The sequence below is a fragment of the Pteronotus mesoamericanus genome, unplaced genomic scaffold (genome assembly GCF_021234165.1).
Source record: "Pteronotus mesoamericanus isolate MK-2021 breed Mesoamerican mustached bat unplaced genomic scaffold, CSHL_Meso_final contig_94, whole genome shotgun sequence".
Taxonomy (NCBI): domain Eukaryota; kingdom Metazoa; phylum Chordata; class Mammalia; order Chiroptera; family Mormoopidae; genus Pteronotus; species Pteronotus mesoamericanus.
Genome location: NW_026555285.1, coordinates 36444903 through 36458363, shown reverse-complemented (window position 1 = coordinate 36458363; position 13461 = coordinate 36444903). Strand labels below are relative to the sequence as shown.

At 38.0% G+C, this 13461-nt stretch overlaps 1 protein-coding gene across 1 annotated transcript; it reads left to right on the top strand.

The window, feature by feature from the left end:
- The first annotated feature begins 493 nt into the window (after positions 1 to 493).
- On the top strand, positions 494 to 4292 carry SLITRK1 (SLIT and NTRK like family member 1). The gene is made up of 2 exons (XM_054586469.1): positions 494 to 783; positions 1227 to 4292. The coding sequence occupies exon 2, from the start codon at positions 1279 to 1281 to the stop codon at positions 3367 to 3369; it is 2091 nt and encodes a 696-aa protein (XP_054442444.1). The 5' UTR covers positions 494 to 783; positions 1227 to 1278; the 3' UTR covers positions 3370 to 4292.
- Positions 4293 to 13461: the final 9169 nt, after the last annotated feature.

Genomic DNA, 13461 nt, shown 5'->3' with positions numbered 1-13461 from the left:
TATAATTACCTCAAATTGCTGTTCGCTTGACACCCTGACACTAATTTTATTCAAGCCTTTGGGAAATAAATGTTTTAAAAGCACTCTTTTCCAAACGCTGGAGCTAGTGGGTGCTATGAGGTCATTAAGGAAAGGAAAGGGTAAAGTTTCCGGCATGCAAAAAGAATTAAATAATCCATTTACAATAAAAGCCTCTATGTGGATCGACAGCCTTTAGTGCCCACATTTTTAACGCTTGCCCTGTACGCGGATTGATTTTTTTTTTCCTTCAGCATTCCCTCACCAGATGGATTTTTGCTACTGCAGATCAGCAGAGGGTGTCAGATCTTTCCGAGTGCACCAGGCTGGAACGAGCAGAGCTTCTTAGCAACTCTCTCCGTTCCCCGCTCCCCATTCTCGCGCTCCCTTCCTCCCTCACACAACTCGCCCCCCACCCGCCCTCCGCCCCCTCCGCGTAATTCCGAAAGAGCAGAAGAAAGGGAACAAGAAGCAAGCGAGTGACCGAAATCCAGAGCCCAGGGGGGGAAAAAAAAAGACTGAAGAGGACCTAAGGGAAGGAAAGGGAAAGAATGGACAGGCACAGAACGCAGCGATTGCGGAAATTTTCCAGCGCCATTGGCTCGGCAGCGTGAGTCCTTCGGGCGGGCGTGATTTCAGCACCGGGAGGACTGGACAGCACCTCGGGGGGACTTCTGGGCAACCTACCGCTCCAGCAAGAACTCCATCAGCAGCCTCAGCAGCAGAAGCCACCGAAAACCCTGCTTTTTGTATCAGAAAGGCAAGGTCAGTCCGGCACACAGCCATGCACAGGCAGTGCGCCTGTACTACGCTGCAAACCCTCTGCTTGTTTCTCTAACATGCACTTGCTTCTAATTACTAGCATTGTTCCCTTCCTGATTAGTGAGGACCACTAGACGAGGTTCTGTTAAGTGTGCGTTTTTAATTTATACGTATATATTTAACTTCTTTTTTTTTTTTTTAAGGTTGAGGGGGAGTGGGGTTTTTTTTTCTACTTTTTTTTTTTTTTTTTTTTTTTTTTGCTTGCCTTGCACTACGTGCCTGGATAGTTTGTGAATATAATTATTGACTGGCGCCTGGGTTGTTGCAGTGCGGGGGGGTTAGGGAGGAAGGAATCCACCCCCACCCCCCCAAACCCTTTTCTTCTCGTTCCCTGGGTTCGGACATTGGAGCACTAAATGAACTTGAATTGTGTCTGTGGCGAGCAGGATGGTCGCTGTTACTTTGTGATGAGATCGGGATGAATTGCTCGCTTTAAAAATGCTGCTTTGGATTCTGTTGCTGGAGACGTCTCTTTGTTTTGCCGCTGGAAACGTTACAGGGGACGTTTGCAAAGAGAAGATCTGTTCCTGCAATGAAATAGAAGGGGACCTACACGTAGACTGTGAAAAAAAGGGCTTTACAAGTCTGCAGCGTTTCACCGCCCCGACTTCACAGTTCTACCATCTATTTCTGCATGGCAATTCCCTCACTCGACTTTTCCCTAATGAGTTTGCTAACTTTTATAATGCGGTTAGTTTGCACATGGAAAACAATGGCTTGCATGAAATCGTTCCTGGAGCTTTTCTGGGGCTGCAGCTGGTGAAAAGGCTGCATATCAACAACAACAAGATCAAATCTTTTCGAAAGCAGACTTTTCTGGGGCTGGACGACCTGGAATACCTCCAGGCTGATTTCAATTTATTACGGGATATAGACCCGGGGGCCTTCCAAGACTTAAACAAGCTGGAGGTACTCATTTTAAATGACAATCTCATCAGCACCCTACCTGCCAACGTGTTCCAGTATGTGCCCATCACCCACCTCGACCTCCGAGGAAACAGGCTGAAAACGCTGCCCTACGAGGAGGTCTTGGAGCAGATCCCTGGCATTGCCGAGATCCTGCTGGAGGATAACCCGTGGGACTGCACCTGTGACCTGCTTTCCCTGAAAGAATGGCTGGAAAACATTCCCAAAAATGCCCTGATCGGTCGAGTGGTCTGCGAAGCCCCCACCAGACTGCAGGGTAAGGACCTCAATGAAACCACCGAACAGGACTTGTGTCCTTTGAAAAACAGAGTGGATTCTAGTCTTCCGGCGCCCCCTGCCCAAGAAGAGACCTTCGCTCCTGGCCCTCTGCCAACTCCCTTCAAGACAAATGGGCCAGAGGATCGTGCCACCCCGGGGTCTGCTCCAAACGGAGGTACAAAGATACCCGGCAACTGGCAGATCAAAATCAGACCCACTGCAGCGATAGCGACCGGCAGCGCCAGAAACAAACCCCCAGCCAATGGCTTGCCCTGCCCGGGGGGTTGCAGCTGCGACCACATCCCAGGGTCGGGTTTAAAGATGAACTGCAACAACCGGAACGTGAGCAGCTTGGCTGATTTGAAGCCCAAGCTCGCCAACGTGCAGGAGCTTTTCCTGCGGGATAACAAGATCCACAGCATCCGAAAATCGCACTTTGTGGATTACAAGAATCTCATTCTGTTGGATCTGGGCAACAATAACATTGCCACTGTAGAGAACAATACTTTTAAGAACCTTTTGGACCTCAGGTGGCTGTATATGGATAGCAACTACCTGGACACCCTGTCCCGGGAGAAATTCGCCGGGCTGCAGAACCTCGAGTACCTGAACGTGGAGTACAACGCGATCCAGCTCATTCTGCCAGGTACCTTCAATTCCATGCCTAAACTGAGGATCCTCATTCTCAACAACAACTTGCTACGGTCCCTCCCTGTGGACGTGTTTGCTGGGGTCTCGCTCTCTAAGCTTAGCCTGCACAACAACTACTTTATGTACCTCCCCGTGGCAGGGGTGCTGGACCAGTTAACTTCCATCATCCAGATAGACCTGCACGGAAACCCCTGGGAGTGCTCCTGCACCATTGTGCCTTTCAAGCAGTGGGCAGAGCGCCTGGGTTCCGAAGTGCTGATGAGCGACCTCAAGTGTGAGACGCCGGTGAACTTCTTTAGGAAGGATTTTATGCTCCTCTCCAATGACGAGATCTGCCCCCAGCTGTACGCGAGGATCTCGCCCACGTTAACTTCACAAAGTAAAAACAGCACTGGGTTGGCGGAGACCGGGACGCACTCCAACTCCTACCTAGACACCAGCAGGGTGTCCATCTCCGTGCTGGTCCCGGGACTGCTGCTGGTGTTCGTCACCTCCGCCTTCACTGTGGTGGGCATGCTCGTGTTTATCCTGAGGAATCGCAAGCGGTCTAAGAGGAGAGACGCCAACTCTTCGGCGTCCGAAATTAATTCCCTGCAGACAGTCTGTGACTCTTCCTACTGGCACAATGGGCCTTACAACGCAGATGGGGCCCACAGAGTGTATGACTGTGGCTCCCACTCGCTCTCAGACTAAGACCCCCGCCCCGGTACAGCCGGGGAGGGGGAAGGCGACGCGCTCTCTCCCCGCCCCCGCCCGGTCGGCATCCCAGGGGTCAGAAAAGCCCAGACCCAACTCCAGCGTGCCCGAGTCTTGATGGACACAAATAAATAACTGTGAACTCGCTCCGCTGAGATGGTCTGACCTCGTAGCTCCCTTCTGGAAACAAAGAGCAGACTGTAGCTGGGAGAGCGCTGCCAAATCGCTCTGCGCTGCGAGCCCCTTTGACAAAGCCCAGCGGGGGCCCTGCTCCAAGAACTGACAGTGCCCTTCCCCTCCGCGGAGGGGCGGGTGGGGACGGCTGCCGTGGTCCCATTCATATATACATATACCCACATCTATATAGAGAGATAGATATCTATTTTTCCCCCGTGGATGAGCCCCGAGAGGAGGGGGGGCGTGATAGTTCCCTGCTGGCTACGCAGGGATGGGCAGTTGCACGAAGGCATGAATGTATTGTAAATAAATAACTTTGACTTCTGAGAAAAAAACAAAAAGTGCTGCATGGCTCGCATGGAATCCACGCGCTCCAGGGACGCTGCCCTCCCCGGCGACTGGAGAGAGCGTCACGTTCACAGCACCCACCCTCTTACCTGATAAGTCCCATCGTATCAAACTTTCTATAAACAAAATACAGTATAATCAGAAGTGCCATTTCACCATTATTTGTGATCGGTAGGCAGTTCAGAGAGTACGTTTACTGTGAAAAAAAAAATGTTAAGGTTTTATTTAAGACATTTGCATGACTAGTCATCGGCCCATTTTATGAGTTAAAAATGTATTTTGTTAAGAGACGGTCTATGGGTTATTTTGGGTTCATCCTTTTATTTTGATGGTGATGTTTACTTTTTTTTTTTTTTTTTTGGAGGGGGAATATTTTTCTATACATATCCAATAAGGCCTTCCATCTGAATGTAAAATAAGTACCCATGATTTCTATTATAGTATCTGGTGTAATTATTAAAAAAGAAAGGAAAGATTTTGAGGCAGTTAAGCATGACCAATTAATGTCACTCTAGTGCTTAGGCTGCGATCTTATGGTAGCAATTCTGTGCTGGTGTAACTCTTACTTACAAAGTAGGGAAAAAAGGAACGGAGGAAGCACGTGAAACTTACTAATTCTATTCGAGGATTTTATAATGGCATATTTTTTCAGTATTAAAGTGAACATGTTTTCAACTCTGGGTCCTTACATTTTTCCAGCTTCATATTTGCATATGGTCAATTGGATGTGCGGTGGAAGGGACGGGGGAGGGGGACGGTTGGGGGTCGGTCCCTCCAAGAGCTGCTTGGAGGTTCTTTCTCTAATCCTCTTACTTTGCTTTTCACCCTTTACGGAGCTCCCCACCCCCTTCATCCCCGCCCGGACTCTTCCAGCTTCTCCTGTGGATTCAGTGAGGTCTTCCCCCAAGAGCGCCCTCCATTTTTTTCCCCTTTCCTTCTGCGGCAGTGAGTCCCTTTATTAATACTGGAAATCCCTCCTGCTGCTTCCGCCGCCGTCGCCGCTGCTGCACACACTGCAGATATATTAAGGATGTTAGTAAAGATTTGATTTAATTGACTCTGCCTAGATCGGTCTCATTAAACAGAGCGGAGATTTCATTGGTCAGCACTCTTCAATGAAAGACAGCTTTAATGACTAGCATTTGAGATGCTGCTGGCATTTTGAATTCAACATCTGCTGAAAACGGTCAAACTAATTAATGCCCACCCACCCTGCCCGCCCCAGCAACTGCATATGAAATTTGTTACAACACTCATCTTTATGGAAATCAATCATTATCCTAAAGAAGTGTCTTTAACCTATCATTCGGGTTTCTGGTTGTGACCTAGTAATTAACAAGAAAAGCGTTGAACTATTTGGATTTTTTGAGCCAGTGTAACTTTGGCTTCAATCATATTCCTCTGGGGTTTCTAAGAAGTCTGTTTTATTAGCAGTGAAGGGACAAAAAGCAAACAAAACTACACATATTGATGGGTCTGCATTCCACCACATATCCACCATTGAGAATTGTTAAAACACGGCAGACCACAGATTAAGAAATACATATATATCAGGTAATGAAAGTAAATCAGCTACTGAAAGCTCCTAGAGTGGTTGTTAAGCTTTGCCTTCTAGAACTCATGTTCTAAAGAGAGGTTCCCAGAACAATGATACAAGTGGTGTTCTGGAGTATGTATTATTTAACATTTTTAAAATAAAATCTTTATTATAAACCATGACTATTCCTAAGGCCATTCATCATTTTTTCTCTTGATTCTTTTGGTTGTGGATTGCATTTCACAGTGGTAAAAGTGTAACCTACAAATATTATGGGTGGTTTTTAATTTATTTATTACTCATATGAAGGCCTTCTTTCCTTTTATGAAAATAAAACTACAACTGGGTTCCTGCTGAGCAATGGGCAGATTTATTTGTGATGGAAAAGTAAGGAAAGGGGAAGAGTCATGTATTCAACAATATTATGACCTTACAAAGGCAAAGAAGAGATGGGCAGATGTTCTAAGTCTCTGGTGGAAAGTAATACTTAACAAAAGATACTTAGTGAGGCACAGTAGTAATTTTTAAAACTGATATATATTTAGTCTAAGTCAGGAAATTAGAACTTCTTATAGAAGGTGTGCACTGGGGCAAGACCTGTTCTTCATACTAATTAAAAAGAAATTACAATATTGAAGAGAAGGTTAAAGGGGTAAACTTATGCAAATATTAGCTTCAATGATTTTTGAGTGGTCACTGTGTACCAGGCATGTGCTGTTTACATAATTACTTAATTTGACCATCACAATCACAGAATAATTTAATAATATATTGCTGTTTCCATTATGCCAATGAGAACATTGAAGCTTAAGGAGAATAAGCAATAACTCATGTCATACCTGTTAAATAGTGGAGTTGGATTTAAACTTCAACACCACATTCTATGACTGGAGTAGCCATATATATTTACCTGATTACTTTTTAAAGGTAATATACACACATTCATATATATATATATATATTCATAAAAGACTATAATAAATTAAGAACCCAGGTTTTGTCTTCCTAATTGAGTATGCATTGGTGGTCTTTTTTATACCCAATATGTCTTGCAAGAAAATAAAATTTTCTTGTATTTAGAAGAGATATTTTCCAAGAATTTATAAGAAGACTTACCACATAAGAAAAAAAGACAAATATGTTATATACATGTATGAATTACAGAAATTCATATCAATAAATCTAAATTATATAGATATTGATTCTAAAATATTAGGATCATCAAATATTTTAATATGTAATAATACGTGTTCAAATTTATGTAGAAACAATGTCCAATGATTCATATGAAAAACATACATTATTTGGACCATGTTTTATTTATTTTCATAAGTATCTCTTTTTCAGTTACATACATAAACTTTTATATATGTATACATTAGTCTGGTTTGAATGATACATAATACATATAGTCTCATCATATAACTATTATTTAGGCATGCTTAGCTTCTTGATTTTGTTTTGTCTTTCTGTAAAATACTCACATAACTGCAATTGCCATTTGCTTTAGTTGAGATATCTTGTTTCTAGTCAAATCAGCCTTTAATTCATCAAAGCGAAAGAGATTTTAGTTGCACCAGATGAAAAGGAGGAAAGAAAAAGATATCTTGTTTAGTCCCATTGTTTTAAAGAAAGTAGTAACTTCTGTGTCTGCTGCTATAACTAAGAATATCTTAGAATTTAAGTTGTTGCTATAGAAATTTATTGTTTATCCATTTTTACATGTTTATCTAGGAGGAAGCTGAAATAGTTTATCTGACTTTAATATAACAGGGTTGTTTTTCTTAACAGTATTCATATTAGATGTAATTAAAATTGTCAGGCATTTTATTAAGTGTTAAAGTTATATTGGTGATTCCAAGGACAGTTTGATAATATAGCTTTTTCTAAGTTGCTAATAAATGTTATGTGGTATGTACAAAGAGATGGATGAATTTGCAAGGATGAACACAGAAGTATGTGTTTTCAAAGGATTGGTAGAATATTAGAGTGTTTTTCTAGTTCTGCTCTTCTGCTAGTTAATTCTGAATAATACTATTTTTATTTGTATGCTTAGTTGAAGAAAAATAGAAATATAAAATGTGCTAAAAATTTAATTTTAGCATGTATAAACTTTTGGTTCATTTTCTCTTCATTTCAGTCCATTCCAAATGCAACTGGTTATTTAATTTTTAGATGAATTCTGTATAATAAAAACAGTTACAGGAAATGCATACTTAAGATTCTTGTTATATGATTTGTTTCAATGTGGCCTTGATCCATTAAAGAAGAAAAAGGATAAAATAAATGAGTTTCTTATAATTCCCTGGCATTTTCTTTCATCTATAAAGTTGCCAAAAATGTTCTCATAAAAGGTAGCAGGGCATGCAGCAATGACTTTTTGGTGTTGAAACTTAGAGAAAGGCCACTAAATAGTTTTATGAAAGCACTTGATACAAACAGAGAAATTCTGAAAACTGAACCAATATCGACTGTTGTGGCCCATTGAAACATGGCAGGGCTTCAGAAAAAAAAATTGTTAACAAATTAAGTGTTTAACAACTACAATTTTATAATGAAGTGGACCACTGAAGAAGTTATTATTGATACTGAAACTCAATATAGCCCTTTGTCCTCAATTGACTGGCAATTTCAGTTTGTTACCTTAGATCTCAATTATGTAATTAATTACTCTTCTTCTTTCATATCCTTGCTAAATATAGACTACATTACATACTTGAAATATAATTATATTTCCTATTTGAAGTCTGCAAAAAGCTTATAAGAGGAGAATTATCTAAAAGTTGAAAGGATTTTGAGCAAGTTAGAAACTAAATGTTTCATTGGCAACAAAAATTTTCAAGTGCTGCATGAAAAATATTGTGGTTCTCTTGGGAAAAGAAAATGAAGCAGTTCTAACTTCAAGGAGGTTATGACCTACAAAGATGAGATATATGCATCATTGTAATAATAAAATAGTACATCACTGGCAATTTTTAAAAGTCACTATTTATTTATTTTTTGTTTCTTTCAAGTATATTTTTTTTAAAGATTTTATTTATTTATTTACATATTTATTTAGAGAGAGGGAAAGAAAGGGAAAGACAGAGGAAAAGAAACATCCACATGAGAGAAACATTGATCAGTTGCCTCTCGTATGCACTGGGACTGAACCTGTAGTTCAGGCGTGTGCCCTGACAGAGAATCAAACAGATTTTTCCTCTGTCGAACCACGCCAAACCAACTGAGCCATACCAGTCAGGCCTTAACTATGCTATATTTTTTACCTTTTGGATAAGTGCATGTCACCTCAGTTTTATTAACTACCATAAAAATAGTTAAAAATCTTAAAACTGTTTTAAAATGAAAGATGTACTTTAACTACTTTGTTAATTTTATTTCCTTTTTTGTTCTGTAAAATGGGGAAAATGTCTATTTTTAACTTCAGTAAGAATTTTCTGACTAATCATTCTAAAAAGAACCAATCAAACCAGTTTTTATCTTAATGAATGGATGATTATTTTCTATTTTAGTTATTTAAACCAAATATACATTTAGAAAATGGAATAAAATATTTTATTGTATCATAAGAATTTCAGAAGAGCTATCCCTGGGAATTTAGCTTTGAGTTGTGTTTATATTGTATTATATATCAAATAGACGATACAAACTTTAATATATTATTATATATATTTTATATTTTACTATAAAGCTAATAACCCCCTAGCCATTTCTTGTTTAGTAAAACCTAATATTCAGTTACTTAGTAGTCTGTTCAAGATGCACAAGTCCAAAGGTTTAACCGAAAGCAAAGCCCACCGTGTCACTCCTATACTTTATCCATTTGCTTCTAACTCCATTTCTTTTCTTGGCAGAAAATACAGGAAGGAAACATGTCCAGCTGCAGCCTATCAATAGAAAAATCAATACATAGTGAAAAGTGAGAAATGCCTCAAATATAGAAAATAAATGGTCAATCCATAGTGCTTTCAGTGAAGCGGTCTCTGCCTCTCACAAAAGGGGGATGATTGGAAAAAGGTCACTAGTACCATAAAAAAAGAACGGCTTTTACCAGATTCTGTGATACTTATTGTGCACTGTTTTCTTTAATATCAATATATTTTTAATATGTCCAAACTGCATATGATATGAGAAAATAATACTCAATATTATGATAATAATATGATTTAAATAGTATCATGTGTATGTATGTAGAATGTTTTGCTACTTCTATAATATAATTGGGTTAGAAAATAGTGAATGAATTTAAAACAATGCCATTTTCTACACATTACAGTAGAATATACTTGTTTTATCCTTGTATTTATTAAAATAATTGTTTTATATAATTATAAGTAATCCTACATGACTAATTATTATACTTAAAATATTTGGTACATAATATATTAAATGATATTACATAATACGTATTTGCTAATTTCTGTTCTGTGACATAATATTTGTGGCTAGTCTGATTCAGTTGAGTCTAGTTAACTTTACTTAATTTGATATGTTTAGCACTGGGTTGCATTTTGGTGGCTGTGCAACAAAATGGTTGCATATGGCTTTGTCACCACTGGGTTGGAAAGTTGTGTTAGTAAGCTTTTCAAGGTTCCTAAACAATTAGTCTAAAGTGGTTTAACCTTTTATCAGTGGAATCTAAAGGGAATGAAATTACTAAAGCGAAGAGCTTAATGCTGCTAATTCCTGTTTCCTGAATGACTAAATGTTTTTCAGTGTCTCAAAACTTAAAAAAGAGAGCTGTACCTTATATGTATTTTTTTTTTTTTTGGTTACAAAATGTTTCATTCTGAACATTTTTCAGAAGAGTTTGGATTACACTTGTATTTTTCACCAAAATGCTCAGCTCTCCAGCAATCAGATTTCATGTTACAGATGGTATTGTGTATAATTAGACATTAAGACATAAGAAGTAGAGTATCCCAGAAGGGCATTGCATCTTTTGGTGTAATGTTATGAGGAATAAGACTTGAAGTCAATAAACTAATAGCTGGGAGCAGCAATAATCCCCAAGAAATGAATTACATGGAATGTCATGTTACTATTTTAACTTAAAATTTATATATCAAATTAAGAAGAAAGTCAGATCAGAGCATATTCCAACATTATTTGCATAAGCATGACATCTGTTATAGCCAGCCCCAAACTATTTGTCAGTTTTTTTAATAATATAGAACATATTTTTCAGCATTTTACATGGATAACTAATATGGTGTCTATTAAATTAACATTTCCACAAGCTCAGTTTTTATACACTTGGTGAGTAATCAGATTTATGGTCTGAAAAGAGATTCTTCTCTTTTATAAATATGGGTTTTTTCATTCATAATATCTTAAATCAGTACAACATATTTCAAGAAAGAAATTTCAGACTATATATATGTTGGCTACTAGACAATAATTGAGAAATATTTTGACTACAAACTTTATAATATTGTATTCTTCAAGACTAATACAATTATCAGTAGTATATGTACCATGTACCTTGAGGCATTTCAAGGATGTGACATAGTGTTGGTATAGATACATCTTAAGCCAAATTCAGAAAACAAACACACACAAATAAAAGAGAGAAGAAAGAAAGAAAGAAAGAAAGAGAGAGAGAGAGAGAGAGAGAGAGAAAGAAAGAAAGAAAGAAAGAAAGAAAGAAAGAAAGAAAGAAAGAAGGAAGGAAAGAAAGAAGGAAGGAAAGAAAGAAAAAGAAAAGAAGAAAGACAGGAAGACAACTGGGGATGATGAAAAATCTTACTTTGCAATCAAAGTAAAACATATGTATTAATTACCTACCATGTGCCAGGCACATGTGCAGAGGTTCTAAAGCCAAATAGAATAGATTTACCCTCATCTAAATTTACATCCTGTAGAGTATGAAAGAAAACTAAACAAAAATAATAGTTAAAAGAAACTTGTATAATGAATAGTTATGAAATAAAATGAGAAAAGGGTGATTTTATATATATATAAAAAATATAAAATATATAAAAAATACATTTTATTTAGCCTGGTCACTGAAATCCTCTCTGGGGAGTGGATGCATGAACAGAGTGAAAAATGATGAGACATTTATTATTGTTGAAAATTAGGAGCAAGAGAGATTCTAGCAACTAAATCATCAAATACAAAACATCCTAATTTACAATTGTGCATGGGCCATTTAAGGATTAGAAAGAAGGAGAAAATAGCTGATATATGACCATAGGCAGAGATGAAGTCGTTCTTGCAGAAGGATGCCAGATAAAGTCTTAGAAGGCATAACGTGACATTTAGATTTTAGTTCAAATATGACTGAAATTTTAAGCAGCCATGTGTTATGATCCAGTTTATTTATACAGCCATTTTGGCTTACTTAGTGAAAGGCAATTAAAGGGCGAAAAGGGGAAAGCAAGGAGTTTGCGTTGCAGAGCTTGGGAAAGACATAATATCTTGGGCAATAGTGGGAGCAGAGGACAGAAGAAGAGATGGGTGGTGAATTTCAGGCATCCAAAGAACTCTGTATTAGAGCAGAATTGGAAGCGAAGGGGAAAAAAATAGTTGTGTGTGTGTGTTTTCGTTATCTGTCAACTTCGTGGTGTATTTTATTGAGAAGGAAAGGCTAGAGGAAGCAGGTTTTAGATTACAGTTAGAGTTTGCACATGTTAACTTTGAGCTGCCGGTTGATATGTTCTGGATGGGTTGCTGGGCATGGAAATGCAAAGCTCAGGGAGGGTTTAGGGAAGGATATATTTGGAATTCATCATTTGGCTTTTGTGATGTCTCCATTTTTTAATAGAATTTTTATAGAAAAACTAAGCCTAAGGTTGCATTTTATTGGTATACTCTACCTTCAGGGCAGATATGCTGAAAATTGAATGTATACTTGATTTTAGAAACAACTGATATAGGAAAGGTATAAATCATGTAATATCTTAATATGTGTACATTTTCCCCCAAAACCAGAAGACTGTATGTAAAACCTAGCAGAAATTTGTTGATAAAAATCAATTGGAAACAGAAACAATAGTGTGGAAAAGAGTTTTAAAAAGCTGTGAAATAAAGGTGCAGATTTAAACTTTAAATCAAAATGCTTAAACTCTTTGCTTTAATAAATATATTTCTGAATGACAAGCAAACAAACTTATTCATCACCAGTGAAAAAGATTTAACTTTATGTTCACTCAAGTGAAAAGATTTCTGGCAAAGAAAGATTAATTTTATTAATCAATAATAACACAAGAATAAGAATCAGGCAATTCTTAGTAGCTATTCAAAGGTTGCACTCTTTTTTGGAAGCCTTTATTTTACCCTTGCTCATAGGCAACTCTGTGATTTGGTTATTTCAAAAACCCTTGACCATGTTTACAATTCAGTCTAACCTTTATGTAGACAGCATCACAAAGATTTCATGTTTTCTTCATATAACCATTTAATCCACATCATTCAGCTCACCGGCACTGTCTCTAATCCCTAACACGAAAGTGTAATTGAACTTAATCTTCTAAGTAAATTGTGATTACTTTTCATTTTATTTTAGCCCTACTGAAATTCAAATATTCATTTTGGACATTATACAAGAATAGTTTTCCCTTAGTTGTTTTTGTGTGTATGTAATGCTGTGTTGCAAATACTCAGCTTATTTTTGAAAGGGAAATTAAAAGCTGTTGAGCTCTCTTGCTTAGTTCCTCACCACACAACCTCATGTTGCCACAGAGTTCACAGTCTTGGCAATCATATATGGGGTCCACAACAACGAACTTGCCATCAGAAGGCCTTAATTCTGGATTGGATTCCCGTCTCACTAGCTCTGGGATCCCAGGCATGGCACTTAATTCTGGCCAGCCCCCATTTTCATACCTAAGATGAGACCGTTGAACTAGAATCCAGTGATCAGAAATATTTTTCTTTTATGTGTCAAATAATGAGCATTTTAGGCTTTGTGTATGAAAATGCAAAATCTATGATATTAGGTAGATCTAATATGCATATATATTATGTAGACATAATGTATGAAATAAGAGAGAAAACACATTTCAAAATATGCATGTTGACAA